Source organism: Equus asinus, chromosome 2 (assembly GCF_041296235.1).
Source record: "Equus asinus isolate D_3611 breed Donkey chromosome 2, EquAss-T2T_v2, whole genome shotgun sequence".
NCBI lineage: Eukaryota > Metazoa > Chordata > Mammalia > Perissodactyla > Equidae > Equus > Equus asinus.
This window is the reverse complement of record NC_091791.1, coordinates 145,167,981-145,183,403: the sequence shown is the minus strand read 5'-3', so window position 1 is coordinate 145,183,403 and position 15,423 is coordinate 145,167,981. Positions and strand designations below refer to the sequence as shown.

The 15,423-nt window shown below is 44.1% G+C and overlaps 1 protein-coding gene across 4 annotated transcripts in view; it reads right to left on the bottom strand.

Annotated features, from left to right (window-relative positions):
• The window catches only part of MYO5A (myosin VA), a 187,291-nt gene extending 172,312 nt beyond the window's left edge, over positions 1 to 14,979 (bottom strand). For 2 of the 4 annotated variants that reach the window (XM_014850533.3, XM_070501456.1), the window contains exon 1: positions 14,775 to 14,940. In XM_014850533.3, coding sequence (XP_014706019.3) covers positions 14,775 to 14,801 — 27 coding nt within the window. In that variant the 5' untranslated portion in view covers positions 14,802 to 14,940. Of the gene's footprint in view, positions 1 to 14,774 lie in introns of all 4 variants that reach the window. The other 2 variants (XM_014850530.3, XM_044764877.2) reach the window with 2 other exon arrangements.
• Between the last annotated feature and the right edge of the window lie 444 nt (positions 14,980 to 15,423).

Genomic DNA, 15,423 nt, shown 5'->3' with positions numbered 1-15,423 from the left:
GTCCAGGGTTTCACCAGTTTGGAGTCCGGGCACAGACCTAGTACTGCTCATCAAGCCATGCTGAGGCAGCGTCCTACACAGCACAGCCAAAAGGACCTACAACTAGAATATACAACTATGTACTGGGGGCTTTGAGGAGAAAGAAAAGGAAAACAAAAAGAAGATTGGCAACAGATGTTAGCTCAGGTGCCAATCTTTAAAAAAAAAAATTGTAGAAGAATGTGTATTAGTGTGAGAAAATGCTCACAATATACTTAGAGAAAACAATCTTGCTATAAAATAGTATACACAAAATAAACCATTTTGCTAAAGAAAATACACATAGGAAAAAAGACTAGACTTCCATCAAATATTAAGAGTATCTGAGGATAGGATCACATGCAATTTTTTCTTGTGCATTTCTGAATTTCCCAAGGTTCTGCACCAAACGTTTATTATTTTTATAGTTTTTTAATAGCTTTTTTTTAAAGGAAAATAGCTCCCACTCTAATTGTGCAAGTCATTTCTTATACTATTTCATACCTATTATTAGTAAAGGTAATGGAACATCTTTCATCATGGAAGACTCTCAATTAAGTTTTAATACAAGGGAGGCAGTTTTTCCAGTTGCCTTTAAAAATAGCAAAAAGATTTACTGGGTCACTACCATATGCCAGGTCTTCTCACATATTCTAGTAAAAGTGAAATATTAAGGATAGCCAGGAAAAAAAAAATGTAGCTGGCAATACATCTACAGTAATATCATCTTACAGTTTTAAAGAGACTCACCACCACCACTCAACAAATAGTTCAATTCAACTAACTTTTATGGAGCATTTACTAGGTGGGGGATCTGGCAAGAGAAAAGTGTGGTGAACAAAGTCCAAAGTCAAGTGGAGCTGGAACACTGCCTCGGGCAGCAAGGTTGGCTCAACGTCTCAGAATGGGACCCCACAGACTACCTGCATCAGAATCCTGTATGGTACTGGTCAAAAATGCACATTCCTGGGGCTCCCAAACCTATTGGCTCAAAGTCTCTGGAGGTAAGACCCAGGAATTTACATTTTAAAAATCATTCCAGGGGCCAGCTCCATAGCACAGTGGTTAAAGTTCCATGCACTCCACTTCGGTGGCCCAGGTTCATGGGTTCAGATCCCAGATGCAGACCTACTGCTCATGGGCCATGCTGTGGCAGCAACTCACAACCAAAAAATGGAGGAAGACTGACACAGATGCTGGGTCAGAGCTAATCTTCCTTAGGCAAAAAAAAAGAAGATGGGCAATAAATGTTAGCTCAGGGCAAATCTTCCTTGGCAAACAAACAAACAAACAAACAAAAAACACACCAAAGAAAAGAAAACAAGAAATAAAGACATGTTAATCATATACAAGGATTTCTTTAAAATAAGTAAATTTAAAAAAATAAAAATCATTCCAGATGATTGCTACATATAGTAAAGTCTGAGAAACCCAAACGTTGTGAAAGATCAAGCCAAGAGAACAGGGTTAGAAAAAGATCATGAGTCTTGAATGCCAGGCTAAGGAATGAGTTAATTCTACAGTACATAGTCAGGGCAGGGGGATCATGGGTCTGCACAGGGGTTTTGAGCTGGAGAGCAGCATGTTCAGAAAAAGTGAACTGGAAGCACTGGGGAACTGAGGAAAGTGATCTCTAATGATGCAGTAAAACTGACCCAGAGAAGAATAAACTGGTCCCATCCCTAGTGCCAAAAAGAGGGGTGGGTAGAGGAAGCTCGAGAAGAGTTACTGATGAATAAATAAAATGATTTGAATGCTGAAATGTTAAACCCAAAAAATATGGATATGAAGAGGAAGATTTGGAGAAAACTTCCCAATGGTACTTTAATGTCATTTAATTCATTCATTCATTCAATCATGAACTTGTTACTTATTATGTACTAAACCCTGGTCTAGATGCTGGGTTGAAAAACAGATGAGCACCACTGAATTACACACTCTAAATGGATGAAGTGCATAGCATGTGACTTATATCTCAAAATTATTAAAACCAAACAAAACAAATGAGATATTTCCCCTGTCCTTAAGGGGCTCTGAGAAGCACTGGGGAGACAGACAACTGCCAGGCGGTGTGGTAAGTGTCAGCACAGAGGTAAACAGAGGGTTCTATACGAACACACAGAAGGAGCATCTTAGACAGACTGGGGTCTGGAAGGAGGAATTCATGAACAAAGAGTGGAGAAAGCCAGGCAAGAGGAACGAATGCTGCCAAGCAGGAAGAAAGCAACCTGGAGAGCTCTTGACTTACAGTGAAGACCTGAATGCCACAGGGAAACACGGGAGACAAGGTCAGCCCAGGGTGAAGGCAGGTCAGGAAGAGCCCTGAGTTTACAGCCTCACTGCTCAAGGTGTGGTCCTCAATCCAGCAGCACTGGCATCACCCCTAGAGTCGTTAAAGATGCAGAATCTTGGGACCCCCATCACAGACCTACATCAGAATCTCTATTTTAACAAGATTCCTAGGTGATTCAGATGGACACTAAAGTTTGAGAAGCGCTACGCTAACAAATTTATTCTCAAGACAAAATCCTATGAGGAATCACTGAGGAATTTTAAGCCAGAGAGTGACATGATCAGTTATGCCCATTACATAAAGATCACTCTGGGAGCAGAACAAAAAACAGATTACAAGAGGTAAGAATAAAAAGTGCTTAGGGGGGCCGGTCCCGTGGCTGAGTGGTTAAGTTAGCGTGCTCTGTTTCCGTGGCCCAGGGTTTCACTGGTTTGGATCCTGGGTGCAGACATGGCACCACTGCTCATTAGGCCATGCTGAGGCAGCATCCCACATGTCACAACTAGAAGGACCCACAACTAGAATATACAACTATGTACTAGGGGGCTTTGGGGAGAAGAAGGGAAAAAAAAAAGATTGGCCACAGATGTTAGCTCCGGTGTCGATCTTTAAAAAAAAAAAGAAGTGCTTAGGAAGCCATTTCAGGATCCAGGAAAGAAATAATAAGGGCCCAAATGGAGTAAAGATAGTACCAGGAAATGGTAACTAATTAGTTGGAGTTCAGGGGTGGGATGGAGGGGAATAAATCAAGACAATTTCTAAGTTTTGGTTTGGGTTAACAGATGGATGTTGACAGCCATTCACCAGACAAAGAATAAAAAATAACAATTATAGTGGCTAACATTTCTTAAATATGTACCAGATATTATTCTAGTGCTTTGCATGAACTATCTCATTTAATCCTAACAACCCTATGAAGTAGGTATTACTATGATGCCATCCTATAGACGAGGTAACTAAGACAAAGAGAAGCTAAGTAGGTAGAGTGGCACGAAGAGGGAGGGAGGAGCTGACAAGCTCAGTTTTGAGCATGCCAGGTTTGAGGTGCTTGCAAAGACGTCCAGAAGGCAGTTGAGGCAGGGATCTAGGTTTGCAGGGAGCTCACATAGGTTGGAAACAGACGTGGAAGTCATCAGCACAGGGTTCGTACCTAACTCTTCAGGAGTGGGAAGGGAATATAGGTCAAGGACAGAGCCTAGGAGCCCCAGCATCTAAGGAACAACACAAGGTAGCTGAGCTTATGAAGAAGAAAAAGCAGCCAGAGAGAAAGGAGAGTGACAGCTATAACCCAACAGCAACAATCCTAACAGCTAACATTTATAAGTACATACTAGGTATCAGTTATTATTCTAAGCACTTTTTATATATTAAACAATTTAGTCATCATCAAAACCACTTGAGGTGGGTAATACTATCCCCATTATAAAAATGAGGAAATTGAGGCACAGAGATGTTAAACAGCTTGGTCAGGTTACACATAACGTGAATGGTGAAACCAGAATTCACACTCAAGGGTAGGGTCCATGCTTTGACTGCAATGACTCACCGCCTTTCTTTCAGGCACTAGGAGAGGTGGAAGTCAAGGAAGGAAACAGTTGTAACAAAGCCCTCACAATAGTGTTTGGCCCACAGTAAATACTAACCATTACTATTTGGTAATTATACCACCTTGGAGTCATGCATTTAGGCAAGCCACAGTTTTCAGAAGAAAACAAATGACAACTAAACAAGGTAAAAATCAAAGTTGTAGTGAAGAAAGAAAAGCAAAGAAACTTCCAAGGAATCTAAGGCTTCCACTCAGTTTTCCACACCTTCAATATCTAAGTTTCCACACCACCAACCTTCAACCACATTTGTGGTGACCAGTCCTCACGGAGGACTGCTACACACAGCAACGCCCTGCAGGCCTCACCAACCCAAACACCTTCCGAGCGCTACAGCTTCCATCCAGGGGGCTGTCTTTAGCACTGGGTGTGTTCTGCTCCATCCGAACTGTTCTAAAGCAGGCTGATGATGCTGAACCTCTCTCAGGTTCTTGACCGCCCACCGAAAGCAAACCTATCCTCTGACCACTCTAGACAAATGATAGTTTATTCTAATTAGGAGGACATGTCATCTATAATGAAATGATAATGTATTTTCAGGTAATTTTCAAATTAAAATTATGTTGTTTACACTCTTAAGACAGTAGCTTCATGGTTTTTTTCTTTTTAAAATCCTTTCTAATTCAGTTAGTCTATGTGGCCCAGATTCCCCTGAGAACAAGGGGAAACAATGAATAAGAGCAAAAATCAGGAATAGAGTCAGAAAAAGGACAGAGTTCAGATTTCCAAATGGCTAAGTTTTTGAAATGAATTTATATATTTCTACTCTAAGAGCATTTCTCAAAGCAGAACAAAGGTACTGGGTGGCAGAAAGCATCTCACAGAAGTAGGACATCCGGTCAGCCTGGCCCTGAAGCAATGTACATAAAAAGTGCTATTTTTAAAATGAAATAAGTGAATGCCCTACCCTGCATAAATGTAAATGCCAAGCCTTGCCAGGGAGACTTGGAATCTAAAATTGACTAAAAGTGACTGATTCAAGCAAAATTTATGTACAACGATGCTCATCATAGTATATTTCTTATAATAGTGCAAATGCCCAATATTAAATAAATTATGGTACATCCAGATGATGGAATATTATGCAGCCATTAAAAACATTCTTAAAACTTCCCACAATATATATCAGGTTTAAAAAATCATAAAAATTATCATTATAAATATAGATAAAAGACAATCTCTTTCTGTTTTTAACTCTTTCCCACTTTTCTTAGTCTTAAGGTCTAGTCTAAGTCTTAAGGTCTAGGGCAGAGGTTCTCAAGCTTGGGGAGGGGGGAGGCATTTGGCCCCCAGGGGACATTGGGCAATGTCTGTAGACAATATGGATTGATTGTCACAACTGGGGATGGGGGATGCTACTGGATCTAGCTGATATAGGTAAGGGATTTGGCTAAACATCCTGCAATACACAGGCTAAGCCCCCAGAAAAAAAGAATTATCTAGCCTACTATGTCAATAAGAGCAGAGGTTGAGAAATCTTGGTCTAGGATGAACAAAATGAGTATAAACAGGAAGACTGAGTTAAAATATAATATAGGTTCTCTAACTTTTCATTTCTAAAATTTAAAAAATACACATTCTGAATTGATGAAGGTTTAATCCAGATTTTGACCCAAATTCCTTGTTATTAAAATACACATTTTCTGATTTTATAGAAAACATCTCCAGGAGTTCTGCTCCCGACCTGAGCATGATGCTTGTCAAACTAGAAGTAAGATTTTTCTCAGCTTAAGCATACAGAGACCAATTTCATAGAAAGTTTTTTAAGTACTGCTACAAAAATGTTTTAAAGTGAGATCATATCATTTCAAGAAATAGCTGGTCATCTTACTGTATGTACTCCAGTGTGGGGAAATGAGAAATTAAGTTCTAACTAGTGTAGTCTAACTAGTCTAAAAACTAGTCTAATACAAAAGAGTTAAATTATTTAAAACACATACACATTCCCATGCATAGAAAATGATTCACGTAAACTCACACAAAAGTATTTCCTATTGTGAGGTCAGATTCAGGGAGTGGTAACAAAGCAAAAGTATGTGGACTGGGGGAAATGAAGTACTGTCCTCAATCTAAGTTACTGAACAACAATTCACTCCATAAGAATGCATTTTCTTCCATTTGGAGGGGAGGTGTGCATTTGCTTATAACAAAGCACAACAGAGCATTAGGGGTGGGCCGATGAAATAAGGTAGGAGGGGGATCAAGAAGTAGATGACAGGGTAGATAGAAGATAAGAGAGCAGAAAAAGACAGAACAGTGGAGTTGAATACGGAATGATTCGGACAGTCAAAAGAGGGGAATAAGAAAACTTGCAGTTTATCATAGGGTGAAAATGGGGGAAGAGAATAATGTATGCAAGCAAGGATGTGAAGAAAACAAGGAGAAATAAAATGCTGAGGAAATATGGCAGAAAGATCAGAGGAAAAGATGACACAGGGCTCATGGCCACCCATTAGGACTGAATGAAAAATAATTTTCAATCTTCAATCTCTGATATGCTTTTAGTAACATTTGCTGGTATGGATTCTCCATGGCTTTTTTTTTTAAATTCAAAATTATTCTCTAGGAGAAAGATATCCAATGTCCTCCTAGGTATGCAAAACCCTCCCATTCTTCTGCTCAAAGATCAGAAAAGGAGTGGCAGAACTCGTTCACTTTGCCACTTTTGATGCCTTGTTCATAGTGGACACTGATTGAGGGTAGATGTTTTGTTTTGCCTACCTAGCTCTATTCCTTCTGACGGGGAAGAGCTTTCAACCACCCCACCAGGTCTCAATAGGACTATCAATCATGATGCCCTGTCCTTCCCCTGGCCTCTGAGATAAGCATCACTTGACCACTCCCGGTTTCCTCCCCCACTGCCTACATGGCAGAGTGAAAGGAGAGGACACATGGCCCCAAGCAAGGGCAACCAGAATTCCTCTACCAGGCTCTCTTCCCCCAGGCCCAGAGATAGAAGATCACATGGTTTGCAGGTGCCACTGATCATCTTTTTCACTCTGAAAAGAGCTGTCCTAAGGATGCAACCAGTGTCAGACAGCAGAGTCTGACATGAGAGCCAGTGACAAAGCCCCAGAGCCCACGTCTGAGCCTTGAATCCAGCCATGCCTGGGCATTCAGGTCATGTAAGCAAATAAAATCCTTTTTGGATTTGAGTTTCATTTCTGTTACTTTCAACTCAAACAGCTCTGGCTGGTAAACTGTTTAACACCGTCAAAGAGAGACCTGGGGCGGCCTCGTGGCCGAGTGGTTAAGTTCGTGCACTCCACTACGGCAGCCCAGGGTTTCACCGGTTGGAATCCTGGGTGCAGACATGGCACCGGTCATCGAGCCATGCTGAGGTAGCATCTCATATGCCACATCTAGACCCACAACTAAAAATACACAACTTTGTACCGGGGGGTTTGGGGAGAAATAGGAAAAATATCTTTAAAAAAAAAGAGAGAGATCTGGTAAGTTGGTGTGTCACAACTATGATCCATGAATCCTCCAGATCCTATTTATCTACTACATCTCAGTTGATATCATAACTTGAGGTAATGAGTTTCACAAATATAAAACAATGTTTCAAGTAGAAATTCATTTTAAATAACATTTCAAGATCTAACAAGTATCCCTACTAAACTGAGATTTTGACGTTATAAATGTCTGCTATTCTTAATGTTAAACACTTCGCCATTTCCCCAGCTCACCCTCATCTTTCTAAAGAGTTCTGTCCTTTTAATCTGTCTAACCTCTTTACTGCCCTGCTAATTTACTTCTCTCAATCTGAAATTCCTCTAGTTTCAGTATGTATTTACCAAGAAGTAGAAACCCCAACTACACATATGGGATTCCTGGCCAGGACAATGCACGTTTTTCTATGAGTGACCAAGGATAAACAAAACTTGTCTTTTTTATGTCCGGTCTCCTTCCAGTCCAGCAATGTGCTCACAGTTTTGGCCAAAGCAGTTCATCAGGCCAAAGGAGGTAGACAAATGGTCTTCACAAACACTTAGGAGTGGATAATGCACTTCTCCCTTGATTTCAATCAAGCTCGGAGCCATTATTTTGAAATCAAAACATAAGCACATCATCCCTAATTTCTATAATTGGCAAAAAGTCTCTGTTGTACAAGGAGATGTTTAATGCTAATGGCTGCTGGTCAAGGAGACTTCCAACTGAGGAGACTTAGAAGAGAAATGGAGAATGTCCAAGGCATGAAGAAACCAGGAATAAGTTTCTGTAAAATTTAAAAATCTCTATCAGCACAAACCCCGACTGACATTAAAGCTAAGGTAGATGGGGCAGCAGAACCGTTAATGGGCAAAACTAACCAAAGGGCATTTTAGCACACTACAGAAACAAGGCATCAAAGGTGGACAGCATTAATAAAGGAAAAGGGGTAACTGTGTGAAGCAAAGATAAGTAAACCATCTGAACTCCTTTTCCATCTACTCCCACCTCCCACTGTCAATGGAACTCCAAAGGAGTGACACCCAAGGTCAGGCCCCTGCATTAAGCATCTCTGTTGGTTGGGTTAAGCTGGAACTCTAACATACATTTTTGAAAACAAACACACATACAGCTCTTGTCTCTGCCCGGGTAGGCAAGCACAACTCCAGTAGACTCTGAATAAGGTGGGGAAGAGAAGAAGCTAAGCACAAGGGAACTTTTGAGGGTGATGGAAACGTTCTCTGTCTTGTATGCGGTGGTGGTTACATGACAGAATATATTTCTCAAAACTCATTAAACTGTACACTTAAAATGAATGAATTCTATTACATGTAAATTATACCTCAGTAAAATTGATTAGGGAGAGACATAGAGAGGCAGGCACTGGAGAGAAAGGAGAGGACAAACTCCCCAGGTAGACAAATGGAAAAAGTCTGGGAAGACCACTACAGGACAGAGGACACGCTGGTCAGGGTGGAGTGGAAGGACTGGCGTTGCCCACACAATATTTTAACTAGGGCCAGGCCTTATTCCATAGATCAGCCAGGAGTTTACCCTTCCAAGAATAACTTACATTTCATTAGGAATTTCCTAAAGTGGAGACAAAGCCAAGTCTATCCTGCAGTGGGCCATGTGCCCCTAGACTCCCCTGATGGAAGCAAAATCCATAAAATGAAAAAGAGAGCAGCTCAGTTACCTTCTGAGATAACACAGAAGGTAAGGAGGTTTGTCTCTCCTCTCCCACACTCCCCTACAGAAAAGCTAGAAATGAACACCCCCACCCCCCGCCACCTCAACCTTGTGGAGGGTGTAGTTAAATCCTTGGAACACCACTCATTCAGACTTTCCTCCAGTGTTCCCCTATTTTAGAAAGCGAAAAGCAGCAGGAAGCTTTAAACTGGTTATCTGGCAGTAGCAACTCTCATTAAAATTGGAACCTCTTTGTCATCTTTTAGCCACTGGGCAGGACACCGAACTTTCACACTTCAAAAGACAGTAACAAATTTCAAAAGGAAATCATGAGCATTCTGCTTTGCTCAAGAAGTCTAAAAAAGCATTTCTGAGTAGCTCATAAGTCTCACAGTCAGCAAAAACTCATGATATAATGGGAATTAACTTCCAGTTTCCAAAGCTAGAGCTCCTGGGGTTAACTTACACTATTCCCTCTCCCTCCCATTCTATATCTAACCAGAGACCTGTCTCAGATTTGTCCCCCTTTTTCCCATACTGCCTGCCTGCGCCTCAGTCTACCAGACCTTCCCATTTTGTTTCCTGCAACACTTTCCTTGGTCTCCCTGGCTCCCAGCTCTGCTCTCAATTACTCATCCTATTCAACAGGCCTGCAAATGTGCTTACTCATTTAACCACTTCTTGACACTCTGCGTCGTTCTTACAAGTGGACTAATCATCCCAAACCACTAGTTTCAGTCTGTCTCTATCCTGTTTAAGTATTCTTTCATTCATCCCACAAATATTTAATGAGCACCTACTTATGCATAAGACATTGTGCTAGGCTCTCAGGAGGTGAACAAAACCCCGATCAGCATCCCAGGGAGCTTAAGTATTGTGGGGGTGGCAAACGTATACACAAATAACTATAAGAAGACAGAAATGTGTACAGGTCATTGAGACAGAGAACTGTCAGCTGGACGTCAAGTAAGTAAAATCAGAATTGGTATAGGAGGAGAATATGAGAGACAAGGAAAGAGGCTGCTGAGGTTTCCAACCTGAGGGACTAGGAGAAGAGCTGAGCCATTAACAGGCCTGGGGACATCAGCGGGAAACACAGATGGCAGGGGCGGGTCAGGAGACTTGAGGAAAGCAAACGTACTTGCCAAACCCTAAATCAGGGCACATGATCAGAGATGACATTTCTGTCCTGCTTTAAGATGTTGGAAGCAGTCTAAGAAATGCAATTTTGACACCAAAATACTAGAATTTCCAGGATTGATGGTTTAAAGGGAGGGACAATGAGGGGCCAGCCCAGTGTCGTAGTAGTTAAGTTTGCACACTCAGCTTCAGCAGCCTGGGGTTCACCGGTTCGGATCCCGGGCGTGGTCCTACATACTGCTCATCAAGCCATGCTGTGGTGCCATCGAACATACAAAATAGAGGAAGATTGCCACAGATGTTAGCTCAGGGACAATCTTCCTCAAGCGAAAAAGAGGAAGACTGGCAACAGATGTTAGCTCAGGGCCAATCTTCCTCACCAAACAAAATAATAAAATAAAAATTAATTAATTTAATTAATTAATTAAGCAAACGGATAATGGCATAGAATATAAAACTGGAACTATCCCAGAAAAAATCTAGGCCATGTAGCTTCAGCAGGTCTAAGGGAATATGGTAGGAGAGGAAGAATACAAATATACAAGCCACTGGCCTAAACAGGTGTTTCATCTAGGAAAGTTTACGTGGCTTTCCAAGTGGGGGTTTTAGATTGTTTTTGTTCTGTTACAAAACACAGCACCCTGACACACTATGAGACTCCTAGTTAAACAACTTCAGGTAATCTTGGCCATTCTACAGCATTCATGGTGTCTGGGAACCTAATGTGAGGAGGACTAGCATGCCATTTTATTGCTGCTGGGCATCCACTTAGGTCTAATTAATAAACCCTGCTCCACAAATGCTGAATCCTTGGAAGCTGCTGAAAGCATCTATGGGTGATGTTATGATTCAGATATTCACTGGCAAGTCAAGACTAGCCAATATTTTCAAAATCATAAGCAATGAGATATCACAGCCACCTTCAATTCTTTTGGGAACAAGCCAGGCGGATCTAAAAACAAATCGACACACAACTCTGTGAATACACTAAACACCACTGAATTGTACACTCTAAGTTGGTGAATTATACGGTATATGAATTCTATCTCAATAAAGCTGTTATTTGAAAAACCAACAAACATGTTTTAACCAAAATGTTAGTTTCCAGATATGTTATATCCTAGGAACCTAACTATTGCCCTTAAAATGTTTATACTGCTGGAAAAATTTACAAAATGGAAGCCCTGTTAAATCGCTGTGACAAAACCATTATCATTTTAGCTAAAAAGAATAAATTGGTCTCTTGCTTTAATAGGAGCTGATCTGTATCACACATCAAAATCTGCCTTTAAGCTTTGAATGACATTTTTTTAAAGGGCATTTTTCAGATTTAACCGCTATGCTGAATACCATAATTATGGCATGTCACTAATACATCTTTCCATGTAATCTACCCCAGAACTTCCTTCCCTATAATCGTCTGCAAGGGAAATATCCTTGTGTTTATTCATTGGCATTACTTCTAATGATTTCCCTCTTCCTCTAATCATCACTACCCAAGCGTTTATCTCTAGAATCATTCCAACCTTCCCCATGTCCCACCCCATTCCCTAACTTCTACTAATAAATACCATACCAGCTGTCTGCCTGCTGGTGAAGGAACAGGAGGTTATTCGTGCCCTTGGAGATTCAAAGTGGGTCAAGACTATAAGAAGTAGACTGTGAGCCCTTTGAGGGAAAGGACCGTATCTTAATCATTGTTAGAACCTCTCAACTGTAAGCAGAGTACCTGGCACCCAGGAGGTGCTCAATTAATTTTTTGCTCACCATTAAACTAAGGCCCATTCACAAAAAGAATTAGCCAACAAATAGCCAAGTGACCAGATTATTCTTAGGCATCAGCGTATTCAGGAGAAAGCAGCTTAAGCTCAACTCCATTCTTGATGTCTAAACCAGTCTGTCTTTACAATGACTAGAAGGTGAATTTTATTATTTTATTTATTTATTTATTTTTGAGGAAGATTAGCCCTGAGCTAACTGCTGCCAATCCTCCTCTTTTTGCTGAGGAAGCCTGGCCCTGAGCTAACATCTGTGCCCATCTTCCTCCACTTTATATGTGGGACGCCTACCACAGCATGGCTCGCCAAGCAGTGCCATGTCAGCACCCAGCATCCAAACTGGTGAACCCTGGGCCACCAAAGCGGAAGGTGCGAACTTAACCACTGCGCCACTGGGCCGGCCCCTAGAAGCTGAATTTTAAAACAGGCTGTGATGAAGCTATGACAAAACCCAAAACCTTATAATTAAAAAATCTCAGTAGCTTTTTTATTTTTTTCTCGAAAGTTATCTTGGGAGTAAAAAGGCAGATCCAAAACCCAACAGCAGTTTATTATCCAATCGGTCTTTAGTTAAGTTGTCTACAATTAGGCATCTCAAGGATGGACTCCTCGCCACAGTGAAGAGTGGGGGGCTATACAAAGTAACTAAGGAGGGGCCCGCCCTGTGGCGGAGTGGTTAAATTCAAGTGCTCTGCTTCACTGGCCCAGGGCTTTACCAGTTTGGATCCTGGGCGCAGACCTTAGCACTGCTCATCAAGCCATGAAGAGGCAGGGTCCCACATAGCAGAACTAGAAGAACCTACAACTAGAACATACAACCATGTACTGGGGGGCTCTGGAGAGAAGAAGAAGAAGAAAAAAAAAGACTGGCAGATGTTAGCTCAGGGCCAATCTTTAAAAAAAAAAAAAATGCAACTAAAGAATGTTTACAGATCCATATCTTTTCAGATGAAAAGGACTCTGATACTTCTTAGTACCTACCTTATACGGTTTACTATGAGGATTAAACGAGTTAATATCTGTAAAGCACTTTGAACAATACCTGGCACATAGTTAGACTATATAAATGTGAATAAAGTAACTTCAGACCAGTTTCCAGTTGCATTCATTCACACATTAGCGATCTACAATGCCTAAAGAAATTAGGTTTAGAGAGAAGTTCCAATCGTGCAGTCTTTAAGACTAGGGCTGGGAGGAGACGGGTCCCAGAGAAAGTTTCATGCAAACTCATTTCATGGTTGAAGAAATTAATCATATACCTCATATTCGTAGAGAAATTTACAGGTTACAAAAGCTTTCCCGTCTTTTTTTTTTTTAAAAGATTTAATTTTTTTTCCCTTTTCTCCCCAAAGCCCCCCCTGGTACACAGTTGTGTATCTTTAGTTGTGGGTCCTTCTAGTTGTGGCATGTAGGACGCCACCTCAGCATGGCTTGATGAGCGGTGCCACGTCGGCGCCCAGAATCCAAACAGGCGGAAACCCTGGGCCAACGAAGCAGAGCGCACGAACCTGACCACTCGGCCACGAACCTGACCACTCGGCCACGGGGCCAGTGCCCTGCCATCTATTATTAAGTTTGATCCTCACAGCAGCCTTGTAAGAGATGCAGGGCAGGTATAATTAACTCCATTTACAGGTGAGGAAAGAAGCAGAGGTTAAATGACTTGCCCAAGGTCACACAGTGAGTGAAAAGGCCAGAGCTAGAATCCAGGTCTCTTTAGGGTTGGTCCAGATCTCTTTCTTCTATAACAGGCTGCAATTTGGGCCCTGGGCTTGCTGGGTCGCGTTTGGAATCAATGATTCTAGGACTCTCAATGGAGATTCAGCTGCAAATGCGAACTTGGAAAGTTAAACCAGTTCTGTTAACTGGAATTGAGGTAATTAATAACTGGCAAAACACCTACCTACACAGGAGTTAGAGTGTAAAATGCCATGACTACCACATTCACAAAGGGCACCACGCACTGCCCAAGACAAATTTTCAGAACGGTCTTCAAAGGAACAGTTCTCAAAATAAGCCGTTCAGAGATTACCAGACCTAGAGAATACTGGTGTCAGGATAAGAAAGAAAAGGCTGCCACTTCTCTTCAACAAAACCCAGAAGAAAAAGGGTCGCCCCAGCGGACGGTGAAGACATCGAGCCTAACAAGGCTCTAAGGGATTACACGCAGGTTGCAAACTCCCAACGACAAATGAGTACCGACCCTCCCAGCCCAGCCCATGAATCAGCTGCCATTTATCCCGCGGCATCTTCCCCAGGGGCTCGCCGCCCCAGGTGATTTCGGATTTCACCAATCTGAAACCGGGCGGCGAAAGGTGACAATCGACTGGCGACCGTTTGCAGGATTCCAAATCATCTCACAGAAAGGTTGGCGGGCGGTAGAAGCGGCACCGCATACCAACAGACGTTATTTTAAGCGCGTGTCCCCAAGGGAGGGAGCATCTGATCTACCCGATCCAGCATCTCCCACCAGCAGGGATTTTTCCCAAAGTAAGCCGGAGGCTGGGCAACCCTGACCCAGGCTCGCCCTCCTCCATCCCCACGGGCCCCCCTTCCACTCCGAACACGCTCTGCTCGCAGCCCAAGAAGCGTGGCAGGGGCCAGGGACCCCTGAGTCAGGCCTCCCGTCGCCGCATTCTTCAGCATCCACGCCCGAAAGAGGAAGGCGCCTCTGCGGGCGGCGGGCAGGCCGGGCCGGGGGTTTTGAAATGCTCGGAAAGGGGGTGGCGCTGGCCGGGCCCTCGCGCCCCCGCCCCTCCGCAGCCTGACAGCCGGCGCGCCTGGCCGCGCGGCCCCCTCCCCACGCGGGCGCCTCACCTTTGTGTAGAGCTCGGACGCGGCCATGGCGGCCCACGGCGCCGACGCCCCCCGCCCGCGCGGAGGCCGCACCTCGCCTGGGCGGCCGCCCCGCCGACTAGGAAGCGCCCGGGCTGCCGCCGGCAGGGAGCAGGGCTGGGCCGGGCCGGGCGGGGCGGGGCGGGGCGGGGCGGGCCGCGCCGGACGGGACGGGACGGGACGGGGCGGGGCGCCTCAGGCGCTGGCGGCCCGCGGGGGCCTCGCCATCACTCCCGGGCTCTCGGCGAGCCGGCGCGAGCGCTCCGCGTGCCCAGGGGCCTTGGGGTCGCCGCCGCCGCCGCTTCGGCGGCCGGTGATGCTGCCGCCGTCGCCGCCGCCCTGTGCATTGTGGGAGCGGGAGGAGGCTGCGCTCGAGCGCTCGCGCTCTGTCGGGCTCACGCCGCCTCCCATCGGCTGCGGGCACCAAGCATCCGCAGCCTGCCAGCCGGAGCCGCGGCCACCTCCCGCGCTCCCGAGGCCCAGAAGCCCGCCCCAGGACACCCGCCGGCGGCACCCCCCGCCCGAGGGGCGCGTCGCATCCCAGACACTCCCTACCCCAAGCGAGCCCTGGACCGTGCAGAAGAGCCCAGCCCCTGAGAGGGGTGGCGATAGCTGTGTCACTGGGGGTGTC